The following is a 21,276-nucleotide window of genomic DNA, read 5'->3' on the forward strand; positions in this document are numbered from 1 at the left end:
ATGATTATCTGGTAGTCTGCTGTATTCTAGGGCAAAGGAATGCATTGCCATAAATGGACGTCACATTGAGCACCTCCTATGAACAAGTGTTCAGATCTCAGGAAGTATGTGTTGTAAGACCCATGTTCATTAGACATATTTTACTTGTTTTGATGCATACTATCACTTCCTAAAATATTGGATACTTTTTTAACACCCTGTAGATCGGCGACACCTGACCCTATTATACAGTTCAGGTCTGCTGTTCAGTGAACACGCTAAAACAAAACAAAGCTGGGCGCTTGGAGATCAGTCCTCTAATAGAAGAATTTGGTAGCCAGCACTTTATTAGGAAAGAAGAACATGTGTTTTATCAGAAAGAAGGATAAATTTATCATTTGAAAAACTTAAAATGTTTACAATCATTTATCATAGTGTGTAAAAACTCGTAAAGCACGCACTCATAATTTGTTTTATTATAAGTTTGTTCTGACATTTACGTTTTTTTTCAACACAATGTTAATAAAAGCAGTTGTACGGTATGAAAAAATTCAAATGTGCTTCTTAGATTAATATTGTTACATTTTCTGCGCATCTCAAGATATTATCACTACACAGCTTTAGTGGAGAGCACACCGCGTCTCTGAGAGGGTGTGTTTGCATTGCTTAGATATTTAATATTGTTTAATATGTTTCAGTAAATGTATCATCTTAGCTCGAATGGTTTAGTTTTGTCTAACCGTGGTAAAAAATATATTTTATTGCGTATAGCTGCCTTTAAAATTTAAATTTATTTAATAAATATGTATTTATTATTATTAAATTCAAGTAGTATTTTGTAAATGAATACTATTCGTGTTGTTCACCGACTTATACACACAGGTACACGAATAGATGCAAACACACAGTACCAGAGCGTGCAGAGAGAGACCGCAGCGTGAAATGTTGACTCGTAACTTGCTTTCTGTACGAAGCTAGCATGATCAACGTACACCGAACTTGTATTCAAAGTAACCAAGCACAGGATTCTAGTAATATCTAATCTCGTCCTATCTGATGTTATATCATCTAATCTCATTTCTTTTTGTAGGCCTATCTCATTTTATTTCACAGTTGAAATTCAGATATAAGCGTCAATTTCAGGGAATCGCAGATTTCTTATTCTGTGGAGTAATAGACATGAATTTTGTCTCGTAACAGGATAATATGGTGCAGTCGTATTCTATTTCTGCATGGATGGTAAAGATGAATATAAATTATGGAGTTCTGGGTTTGATGTAGGAAATGTGTTTCTAGAAATTATGATTCAACGATTTTTCTCATTCATCTTCTACTCTTCAGTTCCTGGTGTGAAAACTATTACCAGCCGGTCGACTAATCGTCTGCAGCATTAATTTTCAAATGAAATATCAATCGTTATCGATACGTTTCTAATCGGAACCTAATGGGCATCCACAGTGACGAGAATCACTACGAAATAAACTTGTTAAATGTAACGAACTTGAAATCTGAGTGACGTGGAAGTTGCGCATAAGTGTGGGATTCAATTGCCATTCTGTAATGACATCTTTCATTTGTCCAATACAGGCACGTGCTCAGCGCTCTCATGAATCACCAGTCTACATGCCATCCGCTAAGTAGGATGGACAAGAATGTTAGAAAGCAAAACGAGGTGAGTGCGCTGTAGATCCGCTATGTCAAATTGATTTAAATAATTGTTACACGGAATAATATTCACACACATCTCACAGAACGGATCACTTGAATTCATTTAACGGAGTCGCACAAGAATTGGTCTGTGTTTCACATTTCTCTCAGATTTCGCTCACTCCACTAGTTCTGGTGATGCATGATACAGAATAACTAAATGCACTAGTCCACTTAAATACACGCTGTATAAAGGAAATACGCCGCTTCACAATAGTAAGGTTGATGTGAAACAATGTGACACATCCGTACTGCACTTATTCCATTCAGAACTTCTCCGCTTCTTATTATGATTTTGCAAATACAGAGAGATTTTTTCCCTACCGGCGGAGAATTCACTCTCCCGTCTAGCGAACGAGAACACTGTGATTAGCGCCACACAGAAACAGTAATAGTCGTGAAGATGGGCGGGCGGACGAACAACACATGTTATTCAGACTAATTCTCAACACATGAAAGCAATATGAGGCAGTTTGGCAGATACAGTAAACAGCTGTATTGCACGTGCTTTTCGTATACCGTATCCTCGTTCTTGATTCTACAGCTTAACTAGGTACAGTACATTCTGTTGTGTTCAGATGGCAAGTGACAGAAACAGGTTAGAATAGCGAGAAAAAATATATGTAGGGTAAGGTTGCCTAATTCCGTGACATATTTAATAAAGTCTATATTTATGCAAAAAATTGTAATAAAAATTTTCAAATAACACCTAGACGACGTTATTTGAACCCTTAGCTACAGTTTTTACAACATTCATTGTCAACAGTTTCACAAGTTTGGTATGCAATATATGATCCTTCATTGTTATACAGTGGCTCCTAAATCTGTGACAGGGACCCAAATTTCATGATAGTAGTTTCCTAATTTCGTGAGTGATAGCCTAATTCCGTGATACTAAAACAATCCTCATTAACTGCTCAGAAAACAAACGTGTATTTGGAAAAACACATTAAAGTCATGGTATATTGTTTTAATCTGGATTAAGCAAGAAATTACAACATAGAGAAGGGCCTAGGTGACAAATTTCATAGAAAATACTTGCGTAACTACAGGAATACATATTACATATTAATATATTATAAACAAAATAAACTGAAAGTTAAGTTCAATACAAGATTAACTTTGAATAAATTGAATTATAATACAATTATTTCTCATTATTTATATTCCTAACAAGAGCAGTAATTAAGTTAAATGTATTCCCTATTATTTTATTATAATTATAATCGATGTTTTCTATAACTTATTTCTATTATTATTTTCAGGAACTATTTTCTTTCATGGACATTAATTTTCACAATTTAGCGTTGGCATCACTGGTCGAGTGAGTCAGGAAGGAGAAATATGAAAATTAATCCGAAAATGGGAAAGCTCCTATAGAATTGTTATTGTCTCATGATGTTTAAATAATCATACACATTGATTCAGCTGACTATAATCTACAGTAATATATCATTTTTATAATGCTATATTAATTCTTACCTCAAATATAAAATGTTCCTTCAGGAGCGGTCACAAGAGAAAGACAAACTTACTGATCAAACACCTTTCACTGAACAAAAGCTTCTGCAGTCGACTGCTTCTTTTCAAAAGACGGTTAGTCAATAGAATTGAAAAGAAGACATCTCCCGGCATCTGTTAGGTAATTCAAAAACTTAAAAGTCAGAGACCACAACTCCATGGCAGTCAATTGAAATTTTATCACGGGATTAGAGGTATCACGGAATTAGGCACCTTTGCCCTACAGTAATTTTGTGGAAAGAAAGCAAGAGTGAGGAGAAGATTCCGAGAAGAATTCCCGAATTATGTGGTTCCAAGTCCATCAAGTGTAAGGGTTATAGTCAAGGAATTAAGAGAGACTGGCTTTTTAATTGATAAGAAACCTCATAAGTACCGTAGATTTCTCACTGAAGAAAGTTTAGACGATGCTGGTGCTAGGCTCGGAAATTTGCCGCGAAAATCTCTCAGACAGCACAGGAGGTTGGGGTATCTAAATCATCAGCAAGAGTCAGAAGAAAGTTATGGAAATTGAAATCATCTAAAACAACGCAAGTGGATGAACTTCATCCGGGCGATCTTGACAGCAGCGTAAACTTATGTAAATGGGTGTTACGAAAAACACGTGCAAAACAGCTGCTGTTAGACTGCCTCATATTGCTTGCATGTGGTCAGAATTAGTCATGAATAATAACACGCCCACCCACCTGCACGTCCGTCACGCCCGACACTGCTTCCTATTTGGCGGAAATCACAGCCTTCTCGTCCGCTAGACGGGTCAGAGAATTCTAAGTGGATAGGGAAAAACCTCCCTGTATCTTATTTGATATATATGTATATATTCAGGTTAGCTCTGACAAAGAATGTTCGCTATTGGCTATATTTAGTCGTGCCGTCCTGCTCTTGTCTTGCAGAGTTTGGTAACTTTCAATGTATGCCTATTAAAAAGAAAAGCGTGGCGACCTCACTACAAAAGGGAATTTTGCCGGTGATCTGGAGAACGGAAGGGAAAGAATTCCGATTCTACAGTAGATTCCAGTGATAGATTGTTAAAAACATCTTTAATGGGTACATAATAATTTTTATTGATTAAAGTGTCTTCTAGTTCCACGATAAATTCTTAGACCATGGAGGCGAGTGCATTATCTATATAAATGTACATAATGTTCACTTTTTAACTAACAAGCAAACATTCTGTTGGGGGCAGATGAAAAGTTATTTTTTTTTCGCCACGGGCTATTAACAGAAAAAATACACAATTTCATTGGAAAAATATATTGGAACGGACACAGCAATTGTTGAGCTATTTTTCAACATATTCCCCACCGGAATTGAGACATTCGTCATATCATAGGATCGACAGAGAGTTGCAGACGGCTGTCAAACGCTGCTTCCGATCACAGGCTGCTGACTTTTACGACACAAGTATACAAAATTTGGTCCCATGGTATGACAAATGTCTCAACAATTGCTGTATCTGTTGAAACAAATCTCTCTATGCAATTGTGCATGTTTTGTGTAAACGACCCCAGCGAAAATCAGTTTCTGGACGGCCTCGTAATTGCGGTCGAGTGGCCAAAATTTGTATAAGCACTTCTTTTGACATTATTAACATGGTGAAAGAAAAAATTTAACTTTTTATCTGTCCCTATCAGAATGTTTGCTTGTAAGTTGTACAGAAAGGTCACGTGAATTTTACCTGTCAGAAGTTAGGTCTCTCTCTCAGGGTCTGAAGAACTGAGCAGGAATATTTTTAACTTGTTATACTTAACCTAAAATTTTTATTTCACTGTCATATTTCTTTTTTTTTTTTTCTATATCTTTCATGACACTGACTTAATTATACACATACCACACGAGTTTTAATTAAGCGAATTTAGACGAGGGAAATAAAAATGTCTTTAAGAAGAATAAGAAGAAGAAGAAATTTCATTATTCCTCTATGTGCTACTTCTCAACACAATCACCGTGAAAGCCTGAAATCTCATGAACTGTTCTTTCTTCAAAGTTTCAAATCGAAGTTCAGGTTGCCTTACAATTAATACTTCTACGACACTGTGGATGTCTACAGAGTTGTTTTGATTCTGGCCCTATCGAGTATCGAGATTTTTACAGCGAATAGCTCATGTTGTATGTAACAAAAGATTGTAATACCATATTAGTGGAAAGTTCATAGTTTTCTATAAAAAAAAGTTTCCTTCCCAAATGTTTAATAACCTCTTATTCGGTAACTATTGCGAATTAGATCGTGATTTTTGTCCATATCGATAGAAAATCCAATAAAGAATCATTTATCCCAACGTCGTATTTCAATAACGTGGGCGGTTTTGTGTAAATTTGATTTCAAAACCACTTAACGATGCAATCCTCATCGCAACGTTGTAGCTAGGGAAGAGAGCGCGAGGCAGTACACGTACGCTGAGTTCGTTCACTGCTTACATCTGTATTGCGATACGAAAGGAGACTTTAGCGACGAGGTTGCCAGACTTCGAACTTAATTTTATAATTAACATTGAATTTGATCACAAAAAGTAGCATAGGTTTTCTATTCATTTGAGCGCACCCTTTCGTTCCTTTCAATCTGCAAGGTTATTTCACTTCCACCTGTATAGGTTAACCATGCATAGATTTCAAGTTCCGTTATACTTTTCCTTGCAATTCAGTATTAAATTGCCTCATATTGCTAGGAACTAGAGATGAACAAAACTAACTGCCACTCTCGCTCGCTGTGTTCGTTGCATTTGTCTTTCCAGTCTCGACTCGTCATTCTCGTGCGCTTCGAGTCTCGCTAATCATACTCGAAATAGAATTTGGTCGGCGTGGAAAGATTTCGTAACTTTGAGTAACATATATCATTGAAATAAATAACATTATAAATGTTTAAATGAAGCTAAAAGACAAACCAGAACAGTATCTTAGTTAACAAAATGTTTTGGTTATATGATATTAAATTACCTATGGTTATATAAGTAGAAAAAATACAATCCTCAAATAAATTTGCATTTCTAAGAAACATAAAACAACATAAATATCTTTTTACTTGAGATTGCACACTTCATCTTAAACACATGAAAATAAAATTTCTAGCATTTTAATAAGGACCTAGTAAATAAATAAAACTGGGGAACGGATTATTATACACTGAAAGGTAGAGATGTTTCAAATAGGCTACTTGATTGTTTATACATATATAACAACTGCCAAAGTACATAAAAGTTCAGTCAGGTATAAACAACTATGGCGATTCAAGGCTGCTTGACTTCGGGGCTTCGGGACTTCGGGAGTCATCAATATCGAGTCTCGGAACACTCATAACCTTGACGTAAGGACTTTACGTCAAGGACGCGACGTAATACAATATTGTCGTGCGGGTTTTCGGCTTTGCGGGCGCTGTTAGTCTAGCTTTCTCGATCGTTGTTCATCTCTACTAGGAACTAATTGTGCAATTCGCATATTTTACTTCGAAATTAGAGCATTCATTTCACTGTACATACGTTATCCCTTATGAGGGCTGCTATGATATTACGAAGACTGAAAGAAGCCTCAGTATTGTGCCTATTGTAATCTATCCAAGAACGCAATAATATGCGCACGATTCACGCCATATTTTGTATTTTCTTCAAGACTTCGATCAATTTTGGAAATTGTTGGCTCCTTAACTAATTTAATTTAATTTACTGTGGATACTACCGCATTCATCACATTCATATCCAGCATGAGCAGATTTTAAAAATAAAAAACGGGACACACTTATGCTGTACTAAATTTCCAAAAAAAGTTACCAGTACAAACTATATTACCCAAACAACCATTCTTACTTTAATTCGTATGTTTTGAAAAAAAAAATACCCCACAAGGACAGGAACAATTCCCAAATGTTTATGATTCGAGGAATCAATCGTCACAGAAATGAACCTAGCGGCTTGAAGTTCCTTCACAATGACTTTCATTACAAAATGTGTCACCACATTCATTAAAATCTTTTGACATATAATGCGACCTCAAGTAAAGCTGTGTCTATTAAAAGCTGCGTAATAGTGGAAGAAATTCAGTCCATCGAACGAAAACTGCAGTTATGTTTGTGGTGTTATAAGTACTAGTGTCTATTTCAGCTGCAGATTTTAATTAGATATTCTTTTCCTGCTATGGTTAACTAAAAAACATTTTATTTCATTAGACGATGATATGTAAATTTGCTTTTTATTCTTCTTTTTGTTTACGTGTTCATTGACGTCTGCTCTCCCAAGATGTGCTCTTGAATAGATCGAGTTACACAGTTTACATTATACTTTCTCTCCTCACTTTAATTTCGGAATATATCGAAAATCTTGAAATTTATCATTCAATGAACACTTCCTTTTTGTCATATTAATGATAAACTCTCCGTTATTATTAGACCCCGAAAATTATGCAAAATGTCTTTTTTTATCTTGCTAGATATAAGAAAGTGTTTAATAGAAGAAAAACGTGTTTCCACACTTTTCGGGACGATAGGGCCAGTTTTTTAGTTTGCCTTTTTTGCCTAGTTCATCTTCCGTTACCGATTTCAAGGTTTAATGCCTAATTTTGCCTTTTTTTGCTTTCTGTGGAGATTTTATGCTATTAGGTATATATTAAGGCAACACTTTCGTGAGTTTTAAATCTTTTACAATTTTCATCCAAAATTTATTAATAATTTTAAACGACATAAACATGCCTACACTATCATGTGTAGAAAATTTGGTGCTGTTAGGGCTAATAGTTTTGAAATAATATTTTTTTAAATATATTTTATATTGGCGCCAGTAAAAAGACTCCTTGCGTCACAATTTGCACAATTTTTAGTTCATATTAGCTCAAAAGCTTCAAATAATCATGGGAACATAAACTAACTAGTTTTTTGGGCTCGGTCTAAATAGAGAGTCACAATAAATTTTTTAATCGATTTTCTTAATTGTTCATCATTATTTCACCATAGTGTCGCCTTATATTAATGAGTAGCCTACAATGAAATATTGCACGAATTCTGAATATATTAAAAATTTAATATAAATGATAACTTTTTATTTTATAAATGAAGCACCTGTTACAAAAATTAAACGATATTTTTACATAATGGGAATCTATTGGGAATCTCACCCCACATAAATACATTTACATTATTTGTGGCGGCATATCTAAAAAGCAGCCCAGAGCTGATCAGTCGGCTGAGAGGGTTGGTGGGATTAGTTACTACTGTTGCACCTCATAGCCCAAGGCAGTTGGTATCTCTCATCTATTAACCTATGTCATACTTTATATCGAAGTATTAGTCAGGTTTAGAATCAGTAAACAGGAAAATTTTTGTAATTTACTACGAATAACTGTAGTTTTCGATTTATAAAAGAACGTAAACAAGTCTCTTGAAATGTTACATTCGACGTGTTATTATGACGGTAGTAGTATAAGACGATGAATACAATTTTCTTTAAGCAGAATGTTTCGTACCGCTTCATCGGTGGACGGGACTGAAGAATATTGAAAAAAGTTCATAAACACTTTTTTTTTTTTTTGCCGAGTTAAAGCTAACGGAACTATTCATGAGAGGTTCAGTTTCTACAGATTCCAAGAAAACATTGGGGAGAGAGAAAATTCTTTGATAGATTGAATCGTGTTCAAAGTAATTTGTAGGATTGCCACATTTTTCTGCGCTATTGTTACCGATATGAATCCATCCACACAATAGCATGTTTTAAGTATGCTCCAATCCCTTCGGTGGAAGTAGAGTGATCGTTTTCAATTATGAAATGTATTCTCTCTGACAGGCGGCTTACTGTCAGTAGAGAACTTGAAAAATTATCTCATTCATTCATTCATTCATTCATTTATTTTATTCCATAGATCTTACATGAGCAATGAAGCTTTAAGATGTGGAACATGTCAACATTTTACAATATTACGATTACAATTTTTACAAATTTTTATAGTTTTACAATTTAGTAATTTTCTACAATTTTTACAATTTTGTACAATTTTTTACATTTTGTGGCATGTAACCAAGAAAAACGAGATAAAGTACTGATATGTGATATACAGATTTATTAAAAACATATTAAATTACAGTACTATTTTGATGATTTTACTGTCCAATTTCGTAATTTTTAAATGCCTATTTTTATTATCTTACTGTCTTTTTCTGAGATTTAAGTGCCTATTTGCCTGCTTATTTTATCCAAAATAAATACCCGAACTGCCGGGCTCTAGTTATTATACTCACATGAAATGAAATGATTAGCCTAAAAATGTCCCGTTAAGGGCAAAGGCCTCCTCCTATAGAGGGAGAGCTCTATTTGTCTCACGCGGTGAGCTACTCCGCATAAGAGATGTTTACATGCTTGGAATTGTTCACTTGGTTCACATTCTGCACTGTTTGATATTGTTCGCTTGTTTTTGTCGCACTGATTTTTGTCGCTGTTCACTTGTCTTCTTAGCTTTTTCCAGTCTTCCCGATTTCTTGCTCTGCTTGGCCAATGGCTTCCTACACGTTCACTGAAGAGATCGGCCCATCTTCTTCTTGGTCTTCCGCGTGATCTCTTGCCAATGCGGGGATCTCATAGTGTGACTTTCTGCGTCCATCTTCCGTCTCTAAGGGCCTGTACTACGACTCTCGGATAAAGTTCTAGTTTAAACTTATCCGGCAGATGGCATATTTATCCGGAAGTTGGGTTGTAATTGCGTACTACGACTTTTGGTTATGTGCAATCTGGAGGCTAAACTTCCAGATTAGCAATCCGGAAGCCAGAGTGGCAGATAGGCGATATCCGGAGGTTGGAACTCAGTGTTGAAATCAAGATGGCTGCACGTCGTACAGCTGGTGATTTCAAGGATCAATTTAATTTTGATACTGATTCTGATGATAAGTTCTGGAGCAGATGCTTCGTTATATCAGTACAGCAAAACGAATTAGGCTGCGTCCAAATAATTTTGAAGAGTGGGATGACGAGAAATTTTTGAGACAGTTTCGAATAATGAAACCTACTACATGAAATCAATGATCAACTGAAACAAGACACAGATCGTAAGTACACAGTTAATAATAAGCTACACTATTTCGGTAGATATTACATTAATATTTTGTATATAATAGCACTATAATAATTATTTTGAAGTACAGTAACCTGTAATTGGCGTACAGTAGAAGTGAGGTTACAATGTTGCAGGTGTTCTGTTGCCCTTACAAGGTATTAAGGTGATCGATATAATAATATAGGGCAACCTACAATAAGTTTCAAAATATTTTTATATAAAAATAATAATAACCATATATAATATATCAAAATCCTTTATATGGTAAACTATCATTTCTTCACAATTGCGTTACCACTTTAAGATACAAATGTATTCACATATTTGGCTTCTAGTCAAGTCATATGTACCGTAAACGAAAGAAAAATTGAGTACCGACACCAATTTCCCAACTAAAGGTGGAAAGTTGCTGTGAAAGTGGAGTCCAGTGGAGAGGTACGGGTAGGCGGGATTGCTCTATCGAGATAGAAGGGGTAGGCGGCAGGAAAGGGCATCACATTCATTTCATTACTGTGTTTCCTTACTAATCAAAGGGAAAAGACAAGTTTTCGTAAGATCGAGTTAGTGACAGGTTAGGTTAGTATAATTTGCATATATTTACAATTGTCAAAAAAAAAAAAAAAAAAAAAAAAAAACTACATCCAAACCTCTCTCTTCCAGGCTATCCTGTAGGGAGTCCTTGCCTTCTTTTGGTAATGCTATTGTAAAGATTTACCGGTAAAGGTGTATCCAAATCTCATTGTTTGTTCATTTTTCCAGAAATAATGCCTTGCCTCCAATGGACCAATTACTACTGGTATTGAGATTCTATGCCACTGGGAGAACATTAACAACAGTAGGAGATTTTTTGTGGGGTCCACGAAGTTACAGCAGGAATTGTTGTCAATCGAGCTAGTTCTGCACTTGCTGCTTGGTTTAATTGAAGTGATGACTTTTAATGCTTCATTGGGAGTAGTTTTATTTGCTCCAGTAATTAAGTGCAAGGCTTGTTTTTTTTTTTTTCCGAGGGATTCTGGCTCTCTTTTTGATGCTGTTACGAATACTTCTGAATAGTATTTTAATACAGGTTTTATGTACATATTATAGGTCTTGATTAAAGTTTTCCTAGAACTGTTTCATTTTGTGTCTGCTAGTTGTTTAGTCAACTCTCCGAAGATAGATTGGAATACCAATAAGGCATCACTCATGAGACAACTGTCAGGAGATAATGTGGTAGGGTGGCTAGTTCCCTTCTCCTTCCTTGCATATATCGCTCGCCAGTAGGAGTAGGCCTAACATATTTCACTAATCAGACTTAAGATATGCTTGCTATATATTATTATTTAACAAACTGTAACAGTTTATTGAATTTTAGACGTGACAGTTTTTCTTCATTTCCTGAAGGTTTTGGAATTGGCATTTATGTCTTGCAAGGGAGCTGTTTCATTCACGCTAGGCCTAGTGATTCATGTATGCAAACATATTCATATCGTTACTTTTTAAATATATTTTATTGCTTGGATCCCTCACAGTGATCTCTTAACAGGCTAATGCACTGTATCTGCAATTCAAATTTATTTTACATAAGCAAAATATGGTAAAACAACATTTTTCAAGAGGCACATTAATTGAAGCGTCGGCTGGAACAACGTTATAAGTTACATTTGGTAAAATTTACAGGAGCTGCAAAAATGTGTATGCTTACAACTTTATTCTTATGAGGGTAGCAAACTTTTGAGTAGACAAATTTCACGTACTGCATTGATGGACAGTTACAAGCCAAGGAGTATAGCAAGGTAACATGACATACAACATTATTACACGGAAACACACACCGAATGAAAATTTTGTAACTTACAACGTTGTTCCAGCTGACGCTTCAATTGTATTCAGGTACTCTGTGAATGTGTACTTAAAACAAGAGAGATGGACTATAGCTGCAATTAAATTTAAAATTTATTTATTTATTTTGTGTAAACAAAACACGACATTTTTCAGGAGACACAATAAGCATAATCATTTATTACATTCACTGTCTCATTATATATATGCTATGGTACATGTCATATTTACAAATTAATAACATGCAGGCCAATACATAAGAGTACATAGTAACTGTAATTAAACACAACACAAATACATATGCAAATACACAAAACTTGGAAAACTGTGGCAGAGCCAACTTCAGCTATAAGCCCCATTTGTTAGAGATCTGCACGGGCCATAATTCTTAGGCCCGGCCCATCTCGGCCTGATCTGAACCAGACCCGAACCCAACCAGAAACCTTAGATTAGCTTTAATTATCATTTGACTCGAACCTAATCCTGAAGACTAGCAGATAAAGCAGAGACCATAGGGATCAAGAACAGCTGCAAGAGATTATCACTCCATTAGAAGGATGAGAAGAAGTAATCTCCCAGTCATCCAGGTCAAACAAATCTGGTCAACAAAATTAAACATATTTTTTGTTAAAACATAAAGAATGAGTGATTTTTGTAGCATTTACTTCCTGCCACTAATTGAATATGTCTTTGTAGATGGACCACCCATTAAAGAGGAGGAAAAAGTAATATAAAAACTCCAAATGTTACTTTTGATATTCCAAACTCCATCTCTTTCCAAACATGAGGACATGACTTACTTTTATTTCAAATCATTCTTTGTTATAATGTTAGCATCCAACTTTCAACTAATGTATTTTTTAAAGAAATCACTGTAATAGTATTGAAGTTCATGCATTTCTAACATCTCAAGTGTAATTAAGTCAACATTAAACTTACAGTTCACAGATGGAGACAGATTTTTCAATGTGGCTAATGCATTCCTCAGAGGCTTTTTTTTTTTTAAGCATCCTTGGGGTGTAACTCGATCAGCTATTATCCCATTATCAGCTGAAATATTTAAGAGAGGGATATATGTTTATATTCAGACCTTTCTGGGTTTAGCCTACACTACCTACAGTGAATAAACCAGTAATTTCACTTAAAACTTACTTTCATTACACTGTGTAGACACCAGTACAGTGGAAGACCTTCATCTGCTGCACCAGCTGACTCTGTAATATTTTAAGAGTGGAATTAATTCTTAAGATATTTAATTCTGGAGAAAGATGATGTTTTATCATAAATGTGTGGACACTTCAAAGTCAGCAGCTGTAACAGTATTGTATTTTCTAACGTGCTATTTTAATCCAAACTCATTTTTAACAATAAGAAAGTAAAGCTGCAATAAAAAAGAGAGAGAAAGAACCAAGCAAATAGTTCTATTGTAAATAGAGTGTAGTCAGTTTCTGTTTTACCTTATGAAGAGATATTTTTCAGTTTTTCTGTACACAAGAAATCATTCACAAGTTTCAAAGTGAGAATCCTCACAGTAGAATTGAAATACAACTTAACATAATGTGGCCTAATCTGATTACAAACCCATTACAGAGAAATCTCAAAATAAATTCTTCAGTTTAGTGTACTTTCTATTTTTAGGCCTACATTTATAAATTTCAAATCCCACATAATATTATAATACAATGACGTTTACTTTTTATGACATCCATTTCTTGTGACCATTTCATCATTATGTACAATTTATATTTTAACATTTTTTTTTTTTTTTTTTTTTAACTTTTGATTCTAATTTATCTACTGCTTGCTGCAGATTTCATATAGTATGTGTGTTAGTTTTATTTTCAACATGTTGGCTGAAAATGTGTTTACATGTTACAGCTATTTCAGATTGGAAAAGTAAGCATCATACGTAGAATGTGAAATAACGTTTTGTAGTATAAATCAAATTACCTGGAGATATTGTTGGGATGTCCAGTTTCACTTCAAAAACTAAAGAATTGCACTGTGAACCTGAATGGTACTGTAAATAAAAAAGAAATAATAGTATTATAATGTAATACCGACATTAAATTAAATTTGTATAACAATTTTCAAGAATCTAATATTTTTTTTATCTCTAAAGCTCATCATCTCTTCTTCTGACTCTTAATTCCTTACACACTAACCTCATTCGTGTTATTAGCTGCACTGGTATCAGTGGAACTTGGTTTAGTTACTACTTCGGCTGTAACAAAAGTAAGTAAATAAATAAATAAATGAGTGAATGAATAAATAAATAAATAAAAAGAATTCAAACTTGTGTTATACAATTTCCTCTGCTTATTATTTAATAATTGTATAATTTAACATATAAGTGAACTTATGCATTGAATAGGAATCAAAATCACTGAGAAATCACTCATTTGATAGGAGAATTAAATCACTTACCTTGGCTAAGTTTGGATTTGGTTTTGCTTCAGTTGGAGGGGCTCCAATTGTTTGTAGCCTGCATTGTCTCTCTGCAGCAGCAATTTTATTTGTGTTCTTTTCCAAGAATTCAAATTTGCTTCTCAGCTGTTTTCAGGTCCTTGTATTTGTGCTGATGTTACTATATTCTTCCCATGCTTCATTCTATATTACTAAAAAGGAAGTAAAACTAGGTTAATTCCATATGCAACCTACAACATTAGAAAATATACTGTATTTCTCTTTTTCCCTTATCTAAGTTTCTATACCTAAATAAGCAAAAGCTTTTAATGGACGATTGTCAGTACAATATCAAACATATGACTATACTGTACATAGAAACTTTGGAAAAAACTTAATATCTGCTGTTTCTGTGTTATTTTACGAGGTGTTGAATGTGCATTACAAACAGATAGGCCTATTGCATTTTAGTGGAAACGTCTCTCCACCTCATGCTGTTCTTTTAAAAAATAATGTTAGGCCCTATCTGTGATCGAATGGTATTATGGGCCTAATACAAAATATCCGCCCATTTATTAACAGTAAAATACGTAGGCCTAACATACTGAAATATTGGTAATTTGCTAGGAACAGTGTACCTTGCTGTACTAATGTTGGTTAGAAATCCCAGGCCAAAGACATCATTCATTATTATCAGTATCGGTGAACTTTTCTTTTTTAAACGAGTTATTGTGCCTTCGACCCATGATTTGAAGCCGTGAAGTACGCTATTTCTAAAAAATTACCGAAATAGGCCCTATTCACTAATAATGTAGGCTATACAACAAACTGAAAGCACACTTAATATTAATTACAATACAAAAATAATTGCCACCTACACTTCTTGTGCAGTTACACATGAATAAAACAATGATTATAGAGAAAAACGCACTTTTGCTGGAACCCGCACCCGTTCTGTTTAGGCCTACTAATTAAACCAAAATACTATCATATGGTAGGAATTATTACTATTCGAAAAGAAACATAACCTTTGAAATCTTACCTTTTGCTTCCATGTAAAGTTTCTTCATACAGTATGTGTAATTTTCTGTTCTTCACTCTGTTATTTTTGGCTGGAGCTTCAGTATTATAATAAATAATAACAATAATGTTTACAATAAAACCTCAAAATAAATAGTACCATATAAACACGGAACATAAACATGAAATACGCGGGGAAAGATATACCAACGCAATAAATTTCACTACATTTTCAGTAACTTCATTGCCAACGTAATAAAAATGTTACTGTATCTTCCGGATAACAATCCTGCAGTTAAAATCCGCTGGTAGTACAGAACAAAATATTTAACTTCCAAATTGCTAAACTGGAGTATACGAATCTGGAGCTTTAACAGGCGATCGTAGTACAGGCCCTAAGTCTTGCAACATGGCCTCCCCACTTCCATTTGGTGTTCGTGGCTTGCGGTGGTGAATCTTTAATTGCTGACATCTTTTGTAGCACTTTGTTTGGAACTCTGTCCCTCAGTGATAAGCCTAGTATCCTCAGCATTTTCCTTTGGCATATTTGGAGACTGTTACGAAGTTTGGCAGTGAGAGACCATGTCTGACACCCATATAACAGTATAGGAGTTACGCAGGTCTCAAATATTTCTATTCTGAGTTTCTTGCTGAGTGTTCTCTTCAGTACGATGAACTTGAGAGTCCAAAATGCCTTCGTTTTATTTCCTTCTCTGCCTTCTGGTGAAAGGAGACTAGCTGTCCTAGGTATACGTATTCAGATACGTATTGTAGTTCTGCACCATCAATTATTATGGGTGACTCCGGCCCGTATGACATTACTTGTGTCTTGGTCATATTCATCAGGAGGCCTGTTGATATACTCACATATAAACCGTAAATAAGAAGTACATGCTAATAAGAAAAAGCACCAAATGACCGAACCTGAAACTATTAGTTCGCAAATTTCGTTGGTTAAATTCTTATCTCTACGATTGCCGCAAATAGGACAGTGAACACATTTAGTTTGAATGCGATTATTTTAACTCAATCTTGGTCCTACTGATCAATAAGGCATTACATTTTCGGAAAAGGTTGGTATAAGTCTAAATTCGGCGCAAATCCAATTACTCTCATAATGAGAGTGATCAATTAAAAAAAACGAGAGTGTTTTTCTTCGGAACATGTGTTATGTGTCTTTCTCGTGTTAAATTTACATTATCTCGTTAACATGTTTCAGCCATCTTCAGAACTGGTTGTTGCTGGTCTTGGCGTCTTTTGTTTGTGTTTCCTGTGGGGGTGTGTTTGTGTAGTGTAATGTGGAGTCAAAGAGTATGTGTGTTCTGAAATTGAGTTGTGTGTTGAAAATTTCATCACACTAACATACGAAAACAAAAACCCACACAAGATTGCAACCTCATTCAATAAATTAAATTACAACATCGCATACAGAACAAATAATACTCTATAAAAGCATCTCAACACACAAACAACACAAACAAACAAATACAACCATACAGGATTATACAAACTCAAATGCAACACCTGCAACAACTTCTACATAGGACAGACAGGCAGATCATTTCCAACACGTTACAAAGAACACATCACAGCCATAACAAAACTACAAAACACTTCCACATATGCAGAACACATCACAAATGCTAACCACGCCTACAGAGACATCAACACAGACATGGAAATTCTACACATTCAACCAAAAAGCCAGAAACTAAACACACTAGAAAAATACGAAATATAGAGACACACAAAAACACATCCAAATGAAACCCTCTACACACAACTCAATTTCAGAACACACACACTCTTTGACTCCACATTACACTACACAAACACACCCTCACAGGAAACACAAACAAAAGACGCCAAGACCAGCAACAACCAGTTCTGAAGATGGCCGATAACAGGCTGAAACATGTTAAAGTGGTAATGTAAATTTAACACTAGTAAGACACATAATACCTTTTCCGAAGTGATATAGTGTTAAAATGTGGGTAATCAACATGCATAACGAGAGTTTTTGCTTCCCGAGAAAGTTTTTCCTGACACTGGAGCAAATCATTCAAAATTGGGACTGTTTCGGAAAAACGGGGACGTCTGGTCACCTTGTTCATACGAGCATTAGCCGATTACACAATTTCGCAATATTTCCGGTTTAAATTTCGACTGGCAACTTAGGGAAGCTATCACTCTTGGTAAACCTCTCAATGTTACCTTACGAAGAGTGTCAGGGAAATGAAAATATTCGTTGGAGTATGGAAGGAAAAATAAATCCCTCTCATTTTTTTCTCATATCTCGCAGAGTTTATGTGCATTAAACATCCAATGTTCTTAAGTTAATATATCCTCCATTTAAACGAAATAAGAACCATACATTCACTGATGATCTTCAGAAACCAAAGGTCAATAATACTTTCGGGGGGATGTCTAATCTTAAGATTCTTTCGAAGAAAAAACACTGCAAATTACTGAATAAAGCCGTTTTGATAACGCAATTTTTCAACTCATGTTGGCTTAATCTGTCAGCAGTTAAATTATTCACACACATCCCGTAAATCTGTACTTTGTGGCCAACAATTGAACATGTATTGCATTCATGAGTCACAGTATGTCCATTAACTTTCAGATAGTTTCAGCCTCACTTTTGTTTGGAATAAATACAATTTACACTACATTACTCAAGTGAAACGGATTTGGAAGTCTTTCGCGAATACAAAGTGGAAGGAATTTCTACATAAGCAGACACAAAATTCGGGTACTACGCCACGTGGTGGTCAAGCCACCTCCACATTACATATCTACTATATTCCTCACTTGTACGTCGCTATGGAGTAACGATTAGCATGTCTGACCGTGAAACGAGCTGGCCTGGATTCAAATCTTGGCTAGGACAAGTTATCCGGTTGAGATTTTTTCCGGGGTTCTCCCTCAACCCATTAAGAGCAAATGCTGGGTAACTTTCGGCGCTGGACCCTGGACTCATTTCGCTGGCATTATCAACTTCATTTCACTCAGACGCTAGATAACCAGAGCAGTTGGGTAAAGCGTCGTAAAATAACCAGTGAAAAAATATTCCTCACTTCGTTCGGTAATTCCCCCTACAGGGTTGTTTCCGATCTCTGATAACGAATTTGAATGACGTCATGTGCGTCAGGAGTCATACGACAGCTGAACTGTGGCACGAGGTGACAGACCAGTAGTTAGTGATCTTGTAGTCAGAGTGCACGGCGAATCACAGCAGAAATTCCCAAGAAAATCGAGCTTTTTTGGAGGGGTAATTATGACCCTTTCCAATGCCAAGTACAGTTCAGTGAAAATAAAAGAAGCTTGCAATAAACGACGTTTCGTTATTTCCAAGAAAGGTATCCTCTGTGTATTTCATAAGATTGGTAAAGCTCGAATGGAATTAACTTGTATCATCTCGTGGGGTGCGGCGACTTGTGACGGGGGGTGGATTTGATTGCATTTTACAATCTGGAATTAATCCCATTCGAGCTTTGCCAGTCTTATTAGGTACGCCCAAGATGCCTTTCTTGGAAATAACTAAACCACGTGTTTTTCAGGCTCCTTTGATTTTCACATACGTACTTGGCATCGGAAAAAGTTGTTATGTACCCCTCCCAAAAAGACTCGATTTTCTTGGGCATTGCTACTGTAATACACCGTGCACTCTGATTATGAAATCACTCACTACTGGTCTGTCACCTCTCGCCGCTATCGGTGTGATTCCTGACGCACATGACGTCATTCAAATTCATTATCACCATTTATTAGAGGTCGAGGACAATCCTGTGTATGTCTTAATTTGTTTCATAAAATGGTTAGAAAATTAATTAAAAGTATAAAGTTCCTTTATTTTCTTAATAATTTCAACTATGAAGATGGAATATTACTTTAAAAATCTGACAAATACATCGTAACAAAGAAGAATGTTTCTTTTTATACAAATGCGTTCAGTTTATTTAACCGCAAGTTAACTACTAAATAATAAGAAGGACATGTTGCTACTGAAAAATCAAGCAGGATATTTCTTACTCATTCTATCGACGGGTAACTGCCTATAGATTGCATAAATATTTGAAATATTACTGGAGGGTAGATGAAGATTGCTGAATCACAACGTCAGATAATAATTGGACATTTGGGTTTATAAATATTAGAAATGTGATGTTAGTTTTTAATAGATAGAAAGTATGTAAATATTATTGTACGCGTAATATAAGAAATCAAATAACATTTTTTTTCTTATAATATTTCTAATGTTAGACATTACTAAATATCAGGTATATGTATTAGAATCCTGCAATGTTCGAACATGAGAAAGGCAACCAAGACATTGCAAACTTCGTCTTATTTCATATTAAAAACTAATCAAAAGATATGTGCTAAAATTCTCAAGCGGTTAAAGCATTAAGGGATGAGAGTGGAGGACAGGGAATATTTTTATAATAAGGTGGAACAACACGACAGGCCTCCTTCTGCAGAGCGAAGATCGGCGAATATCGAACTTCGTCATACTCGACAAATATGAACCGAACATAGCGTCTATAATGCATGACGCTAATGGGTATACTAGTATGCCTACCTAATCTGTTAGAAATTAAATTTACAAATTAAAATCTAACTTTATATTATTACATTATTTGCAGTGTACAGTGTAAAACAATTCCGTTTTCATAAGGGGAAATTAATTGTTAACATGTTAAAGGAACTTGCCTTTAGGTTAGTTTAACTAAATAATGAATGTATTTATTTATCTTTACCGTTAATCTGTAAATTTTTATAATAGAAACACACAACTTAGTGTCCAAGAATAATAAAAATATGTTATAAAGGTCAAAATTTGTGTGAAAATTAGTAATAATGCAAGCAAAATGATGAATTTTATGAATTTGTTTTTTTAATGTTGCGGTGAAAAGGTGGTAGAGAGGGAAAATAAACGGAGTCAGGAATGTAGTCTAAAGGATGGAAATAAGAAAATTGTACAGAATTTAACAGCTTATTTTTTGGATATTAGTCCTAAATGAATAATTTTCTCAGAGACATATAATTTTCCCTTAATTTTAACCCCTTACCGCATGGAACAGTCTTGCACACACCGGTTTAATATTCAAATAACTTAAGTAGTTCTTTCTTTCTCAACTGATGTCACATATGGTCAAATCCAATTTTGACCGTGTGCCATATCTGTCCCAGTATCCAGTTTGAAATATTATATGCTTTTATTATAAGTTATATGAATATAAAACCGGTATGTGCCATATCTCTCCCAGTATGCGGTGAGGGGTTAACCCTGTTTTATTCGATAAGTTCTGTGATAAGATTGTGATTTTTACTATTAACATTAGAGAAATTGATAAGGAACGATTTATTTCTTTGCTGTTTTACATTAACATGGACGGTTTTTACTTTTTGGAAATTAAAGAAACTTTGCTATGCAGACCGAGTGCGTGTGTGCTTTCGTACATGATTCAGCGACGAGCTGCTCCCAAACTACGCAGACTTTCGGCTCAATTTTCTAATTATCACTTAATTACAAAATGTATAATAGATTTTTATTTATTTTAATGTATCATATTGCCCCCTTCAATCTGCACAATTATATCGCTTCCACCTGTATATGTAATGCGGAGATCGCGCCATCACCAAGTGACGCAGTACCATCTCAATTTTTAGGCCTTTATAATTACCTAGTTGCCCAGAGGCGGGCACAATTCGGCTCAATTAGCAGGGTCCCCGGTCAGTCAGAAGAAGGAGCACAGTATGCGCTCGAACGGAAGGCACTGCAGGTAGCTGCTTGCA

General features: G+C 35.1%; 1 protein-coding gene and 2 long non-coding RNA genes across 9 annotated transcripts in view; 2 read left to right on the plus strand and 1 right to left on the minus strand.

The window, feature by feature from the left end:
* Positions 1 to 21,276, plus strand: part of LOC138707899 (galactosylgalactosylxylosylprotein 3-beta-glucuronosyltransferase P-like) — a 697,107-nt gene that overhangs the window by 523,931 nt on the left and 151,900 nt on the right. For 4 of the 5 annotated variants that reach the window (XM_069837940.1, XM_069837942.1, XM_069837939.1 and 1 more), the window contains one exon: positions 1,567 to 1,651. The exons of the other annotated variant lie outside the window; for it this stretch is intronic. In XM_069837940.1, the coding sequence (XP_069694041.1) occupies positions 1,586 to 1,651 (66 nt within the window). In that variant the 5' untranslated portion in view covers positions 1,567 to 1,585. The remainder of the gene's footprint in view (positions 1 to 1,566; positions 1,652 to 21,276) is intronic. 5 annotated transcript variants of the gene reach the window in all.
* LOC138707897 (uncharacterized) lies at positions 9,808 to 14,135 on the plus strand. The gene is made up of 2 exons (XR_011334426.1): positions 9,808 to 10,219; positions 10,987 to 14,135. It is a non-coding gene; the product is annotated as an uncharacterized lncRNA (long non-coding RNA).
* Positions 12,240 to 15,658, minus strand: LOC138707896 (uncharacterized). 3 transcript variants are annotated; one of them, XR_011334425.1, is made up of 7 exons: positions 15,497 to 15,658; positions 14,476 to 14,666; positions 14,214 to 14,272; positions 13,999 to 14,068; positions 13,201 to 13,262; positions 12,988 to 13,098; positions 12,278 to 12,646 (listed from the first exon to the last, which is right to left on the minus strand). It is a non-coding gene; the product is annotated as an uncharacterized lncRNA (long non-coding RNA). The 3 variants fall into 3 exon arrangements; XR_011334424.1 differs by lacking the exon at positions 15,497 to 15,658 and adding an exon at positions 15,093 to 15,335; XR_011334423.1 differs by lacking the exon at positions 15,497 to 15,658 and having other exon boundaries at positions 12,240 to 12,646; positions 14,476 to 15,337.

This window comes from Periplaneta americana, chromosome 10 (assembly GCF_040183065.1).
Source record: "Periplaneta americana isolate PAMFEO1 chromosome 10, P.americana_PAMFEO1_priV1, whole genome shotgun sequence".
Taxonomy (NCBI): domain Eukaryota; kingdom Metazoa; phylum Arthropoda; class Insecta; order Blattodea; family Blattidae; genus Periplaneta; species Periplaneta americana.